Genomic DNA, 10,804 nt, shown 5'->3' on the forward strand with positions numbered 1-10,804 from the left:
ACTGCGTAGGTTAGCTTGATGGTTTACTAAGCTGCTAGGCAATCACCTGCTAGGCTTGTCAGGGTATAAGGCTGTGCTAGCAGACCTGTAGGCTTCTTAAGGCGGCTGTTAGCATGCTAGCAGGCCTGGAGGCTTGTAATTGGTTATATTTTTCCTTAGGAGTGCACCTTCGTCAGGCTGTTGATGGGTTATTAAGCTTGATATAGCGAAGGCCTGTACCTTGCTAAGGGGTATAACTTGCTCGCTCAGACGCTAAAGCTCCCTTTTTGTGCCAAAACATAAATTGGTATAGTAAAATTATTTCTACGTTATCACATCATCAGATGGGGTATCTAAATGCACTAGAGTGTTTTTTTTTCATTTTACCCCATTTTGGGGGAAATTGGGGGTAGTAGCCATATGGCAACATTGATCATCTTAGGTTAAAAATGGATGTAGTACATAGATGTCTGGCTAGATGGCCATATCGTAAGGAAATGACTCAATAAAATACAGTGTTTCACTAAATGAAATATATATTTTTTATTTAAAACCAATGATTTTACACTATTCTTACATCATTTTCATGTAATAAAACATACACCACCAGTGATTTTTAACGACTAATTCTTACAATCATTATTCATTAAACATACACCACCAGTGATTTTACACTATTCTTACATCATTTTCATGTAATAAAACATACACCACCAGTGATTTTACACTATTCTTACATCATTTTCATGTAAAACATACAACACCAGTGATTTTACACTATTCTTATATCATATAGGCCTACCGGTACAACTATACATACAACTAGTCTACTCTGTGTGGAAATCCACGAAACAATTTCTTTCATTGGTCCAGCAGAGCAAGACGTCACATTTACTACACTTCATACGTGACCAGCCTGTTTTGCAGTTGCGACACCGGCCTTTGCTGCTGTTGATTGGCCAGTGCGCTTTCTGGTCGAATCTAATATCTTCAACGGGCAAATTCACTGTGGGTCGTCTAATTTTCATGGCAGGTTCTGGAGGATTCCCCATAGGTCTTCCTCTCTTAGGAGTAGGGATCCTGTCAGCAAGAAGGAGACTGGAGGCTATATCAAGTCTGAATGCTTTCAAACCTGTAGTGTACTTAGTTTTCAATATGGCTGCATCGCGTCTGCACAGAAACCAAGCATTACACACGCACATATCCAACATATAAGCAAATACCCTGAGGTAATATCTTTTGGACCTGAGAGGGGTTCGATAGAGTGCAATTAACATGTCCGCAAGATCCACGCCGCCCATATGCTTGTTGTACATCTTCACAACAGCAGGAGCAGGTATGTCTACCTTAGCCTTTTCTTTCTTGTCATAGCGTTTGACAGACCCGACGGGTTCAATACCAACAAATGAACTAGCTAAAAATAACATTCTTATTATCAACCCATTTGACAACGGTGATGCAGCATCTATCCGTCAGGTAATCGTATGAACCCTCGCCCTTTCTTGGATAGTACTTTGTCACTGACAAGCTCACAATTTCGAAGCCTGTCTCTACGCATGGTGCCCAGTACAAATATCTTCTGTGATTTGAGGAATTCAATAAGCTCAAGGTTACAAAAATAGTTGTCTATAAAAACCTTCGAGTTCATTTTATCTACAATAGATCTCACCAACACAGTAACAAATTTTGAACATAAACCCAGTTCATCTTCCTTGGGATCGTCAAAAGCTGTGGCATGGAATGTGGAGGAACCGGCATACGGTAAAAAGTCATATACGATACCGGACACACCTGCCCTTGTAAAAAATTTGAATCCCCATTTTTTCGGTTTGTTTTTTATATACTGTCTCAAATTTCCTGCTCGAGTTCCTTTGTATGGGATCATAGTTTCATCGATAGAATAATCACCCTCTGGCTCAATCTTCAAAATTTGCTCTCTGATCAAGTCCAGCACAGGTTGTACCTTTGCAAATCTATTATTAGGATCGGCTTCAGTATTGTTGCTAAAATGTAAATAGCGGCGTATTTTCTCGAACCGCTTGAGAGACATGGCATCTGCCACAGCTGAAATCCGACACGCTTTGGACAGTAGTCGCGGTAGGCCGATAACCTGATCACTCCCATGACGAGAATCACAGATACAAAAGTTTTAATCTCATCAGTATTGTATTGATCGATGTTCCAAGACTCTGCACAGAGTACCGTTTGTTTCATTAGCGATCAGGTCGAACAAACCATCAGTGAATAGATTTGAGAAATACGTGAGAGGTGTATATATACCTTCAGGTACGGTGAATTGGCAATTTTTATCAACATTGCCTGGATCTAGTTCTACCTTTCTCCATTTGTATTTCCACTGTGTTTTTTTGCGAGATGATGCTGAAGATGATGCTGGAGGTGCATCAGATGATGCTGGAGGTGCATCGTCATCCTCATCACTGTCTTCCTCGACACTAACCTCTTCTTCTTCATCTTCATAATCACTCTCTGAAGCTGATCCAAGTGGCTGCCCTGAAGGGTCTTGTTCATCATCAGACTCGCCAATATCAGATACATCACCAGTATCCGGAATAACAGCTGTAGTGGGACCAGTCCTTCCATAAAAATACCTTGTACTGAATGCCATATTGTCAACCTGAAAAGACAAAAAATTAATATTTTTTATGCCAAAATTACATGAAATGTATCATATTTAGGAACAGCTATAAAATGTGTTACGTTGGTACAGCACTGTGCAACTTATCTCCGATAGTTGGCCATTTATAGTTTAAATCTAGTGAGTAAACTGTGTAATAATCACATAAACATAAAGTTACCGAAACTGACCAATGTAGCCATATGGCGCAGTCAACAACGAACGATAGTGGACAATGTTGCCATATGGCTACATCATATTTATGGCCCTCTGGCCGCACAATTTTTGAATTCTAGACATGCATCATGTTACATAGGTATTCTATGATTATTTATCTATATAATGAATGCATAACTTACCAATTTACACGTAATCGAAGTCGAAAATAAATAATTTTGTCTTGGAACTTTTGGTCTTGTCAACCACTCATGGGCGCCGCCATTACTGGAAATGTAGATGGCAGCACCGACTGGTGCAGATGCATTTAAAATACGGTGCCATACGACTACATTGCTTTTTTGAGGATATAAAGTGCTCCTAAATTAACATAAAGTTTTACTTGGTATCCTAATTAACATGTGCCATATGGCAACAAAGCACAAAAAGGGAGGTTAATGGGCTTAAATCATATCAATGATATCTGATTTGAACGGGGTGATACAACATTACAAGAACACTTTCAAATGGGACAAGATATGTATTATTTACTATCATTTATTTCTGTAATTTAAAGGGATCTACGTTCACTGAAATTTTCTATGGTAAATATTTGTTTCTAAAATAAAATATCCCAATTTATTTAGCATTAAAAGTAAAAGAGACTTAATGGGACTAAACAAAATCGATCAAATTGTTAAGCCTGATAATATATGTTTCTTTCTACTAGTTAAAGACAATCACATAAAAACCTGGACATATTTGAATAAATGTATTCTAACTAGTTAATTGCTGTGTGCTATGGCTATGTGGCGAGGATGGAATCCACATCAAACTGTCCGTCATAGATCTCGAATTTTGTAATCGAACAATAAAGTAAAATAGAAGTAGTAATGCAGCAATTTTAACCATAAAATGCTAAACACAGAATTACTTATATATTTTGTGAAAAAGTCAGAAATATTTTTTTCATTTTTTACTATTTACGGTGACGTAATCAACCTAAAAAATACCTAAAAAACCCTAAAAAACCCATCAGTAACCTATCAGTAACATAATGACAATGAAACACAACTGAACAATCAATTGTCGTATATTCATATCAAAGATATTAAATCTGTAGCAGATTTCTAACATCAACATACATATATATGGATTTAACACAGGACATTGTTTTCATCAAATGCATACTTGTCAGTTTCTTTGTAAAAAATTGTGTCTAACAAGGCCTGTCTGAAATATTGCTGATAAAAGTCAGTTAGACGTTCAAGCATCGACTGAATGAATTCATTGTCCCTTTGTACAACAACAACTTCCAAGTCTTTAAATGTATAAATAACAAAATGACATTGCTGCCGCTTTGCGCAAAACATTTGACCTGAACTTGGTAAAAGTACTGATGTTGTGGGTCCAGAAATAACTTCCATTTCTGGATTTGAGATATGGCACAGTGTCTGGTGAGATTTTTTGTTCACGACTCACATATGGACATTTAACTTCGAGCACAATACTGTCACTGACAATCTGTCCGGTGTACTGGCAAGGAATGGATGAGATTCCGAATAAACATTCCACATGGTGTGGTTTAACATCCTTCATCTCCTCATAGGCCTGAACAGCTATGTGTTCATATTGAGGCCATGCCTCAATGGGGCTGCATCAATTGTTTTGGACTTTACGTATGATTTTGCCAACACTTTCTTGTCCGTCCTGTCAGTGCACTTACAAATCCGCCCGAAATTTGATGACGTTAGGCGCAAACAACGTTCTCCTTTCCATTTTTTTTTTTTGATGTCCTCTGGTTTCCACCTCGAGCTTGGTAATAGCTTCAGCAGAAATGTCTTTCACACCATACTTTTAAGATTTATCTTCAGGATGGTCTTTGAGATAATCATGATCATTGGGCGATACCGTAAATGTTTGCTGGTGGGATGATTTGTAGGATGGGCATGGGAAGCGAGTTTTGAGTTCCCAAAGATGATTGATAATTGATGCAAGCATATGAAATGCTGATATATTGGAGTCCTTGTCAATCATGGTAGGAGGTCTAGGATCAAAGTTCTTATAAATGTTTGGAAGATCTCGGCCACGTCCAGAAGTACGCAACTTCAGTTGTTTTGCTTTCAAGGGAGATCCTCTGTATGGCTTGCAATGATGAAATGTTTGCAACTTCTGAGTACAGGTCTCCCTGGAGATAATTTCCCGATCCTTGGAAAATTTAACGAGTGCAAATAGAACACACTTTATATGCTTGCAATGTGCATTGGGAGCTTCGCCCACTGCGCACTCACACTCAGTTTCTACAATGACACCGACATTGTTCACAACTACAGTCACTTCATAAACAGTCGACTTTCTCATCTCCGCAGCACAGCGTGCCGTGACAAAATATTTGTCTTCACTGAAGGCAGCCCGGACGAAATACAGAAATCGCTCTGTATATAGTTTGTCCTGCGGGCCCGTTGCCAGACCAAAAAATTAGTCTAACATTAACCCTTATAACTTAAGTTTTTCTGTAAAGCGTTGCAGAAAACTTCGTAAAGTGTAAGAGAAGTAAAAATTCTCGTCACTTTTCTCTATAACTTAAGAGATCCTAGACCCTCCTTAACTTAATATTAAGTTGAAATAACACATTTACACCACGAATTACAATATAGTGATAATTATATGTATTTTAAATAATTGAATAAAGGATGTGATGTTTTCTTGAAAAACACCTCAAAATCAATTAATTATGCTACCGCCTTAATATAAACACAAACAATACATTTATTAAATGACGTATGGCATTGTATCCGCTTGTTTCAAATAGTTGCAAACGCTTGCCACGATTCTCCGGCGTCTCTTGTTATGCACGTGTGCAGACATTTGCTTGTTGTGCAGAATTATATTCATGACGCCACGGTAATAATTTTCATCAAATATTAATTTATGATGTGTTTTAGCCATCATAATATGCATAAATCACCTGTGATGTACAATAAAATTGTGTAATTGAATTTGAATTTTTGTGATCAGATACCCATACCAATCAGGCAGCCTTATTGTGATGAAGTTCCTGTTATCGTAAGTTTTCACTAAAGGTAAGTTTAGTTTAAGTGGTTTTCTGCAACGCTTATTAAAATTAACGGCATTACCGAGCATTAACATTAGACTTAAAAATTAATAACGTCAACCTTACGAAGTTTCTGGCAAAGGGCCCTGTCTTCAACAGTGGCATTAAATGGAGATAAGTAACTCTCCCACCGATTGAAGCACCATTTGGGAACTGAAATCAAAGCAAATAAGTCCTGTGATTAAGAAATACAGCCGATGTACTATACACCACCAATATTAATTTTGTTTTAAATGAAGTAAAATTTCACAGGTTTATTCATAATGTAAAACAGATGGTCTCTGTACAGCACTAAACGTCTGGTGAGATAGGCGTTTAGTATCTGGCATTCTACTATTTCAACTCACTGGCTGTCAGTCAAAAAAATAAAAAAAAGGCAGACATGTTCAAAGTTAAAGAGAACAGGATTACTTAAATACATTAACTATGTACAACAAAACATATAATAAATACCAACAACAACAAATTAAATAGAAAGTGTGATTTAATTTAAGAACCAAAAAATAAATAAAAATAGTACCTCTGAGTCAGCATTGAGGTCTTTATACATTTCTGCTGGTGGGGTGGTGATCTTGTATGCATGTTCATCTTCAAGCTGTTCTTTACCAAAGTTATTGTTCCGATCATATTGTTCAAGGCTGAAGTATAAAACAACATGCAATATAATTACTAGTTTTAATCTATAGAAATAGTTCAACATCATTATCATCATTACTAGTGACACATTTAAGCACTGATTACAAAAATACTTATGAGCAGTTTGAAATAGAGCCTACATTTCCCATCCGGCCTAGGCCTATTACCAGCTTTGCACGGGCCTGGGGGGGGGTGTAGTTTTTATAGATTGTTTATAGAAATTGACATTTTGAAGAAACTATATGTATTTAACTTATTCTGCAAAAAATATTCCATTACATTGACCAGTATCTGATTTCCAATGACATGGGCCTAGGTAAATATGGCTATTACTATATTAGTATTATCGCTCGTTTGGAAATTTACCGTTTCACAAGATCGGCTTTTTTCCCGCTTTTCTTGGCTCTCCTCTTGCCTAGCTCTTCTTTTAATTCGCCTAGCTTCCACTTTCCATATTCCCGTTCATTTGGCATGGTTTTTAAAACGAAAATCTCGGCAAAGACAAACTTGTTGAAGATCACTTTGGCAACAAAAAGAAAAATGTGTGTTGGACCGCGACGATTGTGCTGCCGCCTGGTGCCTAAAATGGCAATGCGGCTCACGAGTTTCCCATTGGCTGACCAGCACATTGCCTAAACATTGTTGCGGCAGCGAACAACCTCCTTGGTCGCCCGTCTTAGTAGCTGTTGTTGTAGAAGTGCCACCGTGATCGGCGTCGTGGCATCGCGTGATAGCATTACAGAATGTTCCTAGAATTGTTCGACATTCAGCGCACATTGTACGAAACATTCCTACGAACAATGTTCGGAGTATATCAACATGTTCGATCTTCAGAAACATTGTTTGGAACAAGGATGTCGGCGACTTTTTTCACCCGCACATTGCCCGAACGATCTCATGGCAACATTGCTACGATAATGTTTTGAGCAAAATGTTCGCCAATGTGCGCCGGGCTTAATGAACGCGCAAAATATCACAGTCGCCCAAAGAATATAGGTTGGGCCAGCTGGCAGCGCTGGTCAGCACTGCAGTGATAGATCTTCCGAGTCGCCCAGGAAAATGCTTACTCGCCGCCGGGCGAGTGGCCACCGCTGTGTCAAAGCGCTGCACAGTGAATATTAGAAGGATTCACTCTTGAATATATAATCTGATTTAAGCAGATTTATTATAACATAAAATAGCAGCCTATAGATGCCTGCAAATAAAGTGCAACTTACTACAGGTACACTCAGTACTTCAGGCATGCCAACATTGGGTAATAGTGAGACGTGAGAGGCGAGGAGTGAAGCGACCGAGGGGGGGAGGGTGTTTCCCACCTCCACGCTAGGGAGCTTTTTGGCATTTTATAACTTCAATTTGTGCAATTTGGTACATCCTAAAGCTGACTGTTTCAGATATGTAAGATTTTTGCTGTGCGTCAGATATTTCAGCCTTTCTTTTTTCGTGCGTGACGACTTATGTATCAGATATTGTCAGCGTGAGTCGCGAGCTGTGAGATCTTTGCGTCAAGAAATGCGGCTGCAGTCCTCACGGTCAAATGCAAGTCGGGACTGATCAGCCCCTGTAGTAGCTGCTCCTCGGTCCCCGCACAGCAAACTGACACTTTTGAAGTCGTGCTCACGTCATCTTAATGACGTCCGCCCAGCCGCCGTAGGTCACGCCTTCAAAATCTAAAATTCTCAGAAGTATGAGCCCCACAGTGTCATACGACTCGCATTGTGTACTATAGATTCGTATGTCGAGTATGTTGTTTGGGCATTCGAACGGCTACACGCCCTGTTGTGACTACGGCAACGCCCGCCGCGTAAGCGGCTTGTCCCGCATCAATATCAGCACGAGGATTTTGAGGTTTCGATATTTATTGAAAAAAGGCGTTACAATTTTTGAAATTCAAAAAACCCCCTACTTCCCCTACCAATTGCTCGTTTTACCGTCAGGTATCTCCGCCACCTCCTACGAAGGCTAACAACCCCCTACGTAGCGGGATTTCCCTACGAGTGGCAGCCTTGTCCAACAGTACACTGCGGCAGGCGTATCTGTCTAGAACACATTGTCTGGTGTTGCGTCTTGCATACATTGTATATAGCACATCACATTTATGCTGGCGTTCTGCCAAATATGTATGCCTTGCGTAGAACCTATAGTGGCCTGCGCCCGGCTCAGATTTTTGACGATGTTTTTTTTAACTATCCGGCGCCATCGTCTTCTCTCTCTCTTCGCCTCCATCTCGTCTCCCCCGTCTCCCGGCGTCTCANAATTCCCCCTGTCTCTTTCTCTCTCTTAGCTAAAACACCGTACTACATCATATGGTTCAAATTGACCGTGACATATAACATGTAAATAGTTGAACGGATGATGATGGAGAGGCCATTAGCGTTTATTTTGAGGAATTATATATACAAAGTGAGTTATTTATTTACTCGGCAATACTATTCGGCAAGTATCCACAGGCGTGGATACTTGTTACTAAATTAGTAGCAAAAATCCACTTTAGTAGCATATCTCCACATAATAGTAGCAGAAATCCACAACCATTCTAATTATCATCATCATCATCACTAGGGTGGTAGGTAGCAAATATCCACATGCTATAGTGATGATACCACAGATTTTTAACAAAGATACGTAAATAGCTGAAACGCTAGGAAACTGGTCTACGGCTATAGTTCTAACCAATGAGGAAATTATGATGTTGAATATAATTTAGTAGCAAATATCCACATTTTCCCATACAACTTGTTATGTCAAGTGAATAAAGATATGAGTTAAGTGGATATGTGTTAGTACTACTAATGTCAAAAACCAAGCTGCCCTATTACATCTAATGAACAGAACTGCATTCACAATAGCTCAAGAGAATGTCCAAAGAAAGTATGGTGGACCTCCGCCTGTTTTGGACGGACCGCCTCTGCCACGTGGATGTGAAGTATTCATCGGTAAAATTCCACACACTTCGAAGATGATGAATTGAATTGCGGTTGATGATGGATTTCACTGGTTCCAACCGAGGCTATGCTTTTTGCATGTTCACTAACAAAGAAGATGCCTCGACCGCAGTAAAGCAATTGAGCAATTATGAAATACGTAAGGGTCGGTACCTTGGTGTGTGCCCGAGTATTGATAACTGCCGGTTGTTTGTTGGAGGTATACCTAAAAACGAAATGAAACAGGAACTGACGGACGGAGTTGTACACGTTATAGTGTACCCATCAGCTACAGATAAATCGAATAATTGGCGTTTCGCTTTTCTTGAATACGATAGCCACCGTCCAGCCGCCATGGCTAGAAGAAAGCTGATACCCGGAAACTGCTCCCACGGCTGCATAGACGTCATCGGAAACTTTGCCTGCGTCTATTGAAGTAGCTGATGAAACACGAATATCTCATACATATTACAAAATTAGACATGGTACTAAAGGTAAACTTCAGTCTTTTAGCACAGTCTTTAAATTGAAAAGAACTCTGTTTGTATAAGGTGCATTCTAACAACAATTAATCTCAGGGTCAGGGTAGATTGCTTTTCCCTGTAGCATGAAGCTAGTTCTACTTCATGACGAAGTCCTTGAATCTCTCCAGAAGCCGATGCTCTCGCTGCGGTCTACATTGCATCTCGGGTAGCGCGTCTCCATCAGCAGCAGCTTCTTCTTTTCATCCTTCAGCTGCTGCGTCGGCTGCGCCACCAGCTCCCTGAGCTCCTGCAAGCACGCGCATTGCGAGTCTCAATTAGTATGGCTGCCGTGATTTATGCAGAGAAAATTCATGTGAGATATGAAGATTCGTTATGAAGATTTATGTGAGAAAATTACGTGAAGGTTATCTGAGAATATTGTTAACTTCACGTGCTGGACAACAGTGTCCGGCGGCGGATCGTCTGGTCCGTGGTATTGTTGCAGACCCAGCTCTTCTTCCTCCTCATCAGACGACGTCGGGACGTCTTCTGTACGTGTGGGGGAGCGTTTGAATCGGGACGAGTTTCTGGTGATCGTCTTACCATGACATTCTGCCGTCACCATTGATCCATTTCTCTTCGTAATGATGAGGGGTTTCGGATCAAACGGGGGGTCAGACTTTCTCATTCCCTCTCTCTTCATGAGCACAGGTTCACCAATTTTTATACGAGATTTTCTGACGTATGCCTTGCGATCCGTGTACACCTTTATCCTTGCCTTGGACTCGCTGTACTTCGGGCAGACGTCGTGCTGCGGTTGCTCGTACGCGATCCGGGGAAGGGTTGTTTTGTTGGCCCTCCTGAACAAAACAATCAGCGTAGCTGGAGGTATGCC

General features: G+C 40.1%; 2 protein-coding genes and 1 long non-coding RNA gene across 3 annotated transcripts; 1 reads left to right on the plus strand and 2 right to left on the minus strand.

Annotated features, from left to right (window-relative positions):
- Nucleotides 1-2,323: 2,323 nt before the first annotated feature.
- On the minus strand, nt 2,324-3,473 carry LOC106821021. Its single transcript, XR_001395688.1, has 2 exons — nt 2,974-3,473; nt 2,324-2,614 (listed from the first exon to the last, which is right to left on the minus strand). It is a non-coding gene; the product is annotated as an uncharacterized LOC106821021 (long non-coding RNA).
- Nucleotides 3,474-5,013: 1,540 nt separating this feature from the next.
- Nucleotides 5,014-7,105, minus strand: LOC106820991. Its single transcript, XM_014825609.1, has 4 exons — nt 6,888-7,105; nt 6,406-6,523; nt 5,952-6,038; nt 5,014-5,070 (listed from the first exon to the last, which is right to left on the minus strand). The coding sequence occupies exons 1-4, from the start codon at nt 6,992-6,994 to the stop codon at nt 5,014-5,016; spliced, it is 369 nt and encodes a 122-aa protein (XP_014681095.1). The 5' UTR covers nt 6,995-7,105.
- Nucleotides 7,106-9,345: 2,240 nt separating this feature from the next.
- Nucleotides 9,346-9,880, plus strand: LOC106820992 (probable RNA-binding protein 46). The gene is made up of 2 exons (XM_014825610.1): nt 9,346-9,463; nt 9,498-9,880. The coding sequence occupies exons 1-2, from the start codon at nt 9,346-9,348 to the stop codon at nt 9,878-9,880; spliced, it is 501 nt and encodes a 166-aa protein (XP_014681096.1).
- Nucleotides 9,881-10,804: the final 924 nt, after the last annotated feature.

This window comes from Priapulus caudatus, unplaced genomic scaffold (genome assembly GCF_000485595.1).
Source record: "Priapulus caudatus unplaced genomic scaffold, Priapulus_caudatus-5.0.1 Scaffold55, whole genome shotgun sequence".
In the NCBI taxonomy this organism is placed as follows: domain Eukaryota; kingdom Metazoa; phylum Priapulida; class Priapulimorpha; order Priapulimorphida; family Priapulidae; genus Priapulus; species Priapulus caudatus.

Coding starts and splice junctions, on each gene's coding strand:
- LOC106820991 (XM_014825609.1), bottom strand. CDS start 6,994: ATGCCAAATGAACGGGAATATGGAAAGTGGAAGCTAGGCGAATTAAAA. Junction 6,039..6,405: donor ACCTCAATGCTGACTCAGAG/GTACTATTTTTA, acceptor CTTTGATTTCAG/TTCCCAAATGGTGCTTCAAT. Junction 5,071..5,951: donor GGCCCTTTGCCAGAAACTTC/GTAAGGTTGACG, acceptor GTGTCATTGTAG/AAACTGAGTGTGAGTGCGCA.
- LOC106820992 (XM_014825610.1), top strand. CDS start 9,346: ATGAACAGAACTGCATTCACAATAGCTCAAGAGAATGTCCAAAGAAAG. Junction 9,464..9,497: donor TGAAGTATTCATCGGTAAAA/TTCCACACACTT, acceptor GAATTGAATTGC/GGTTGATGATGGATTTCACT.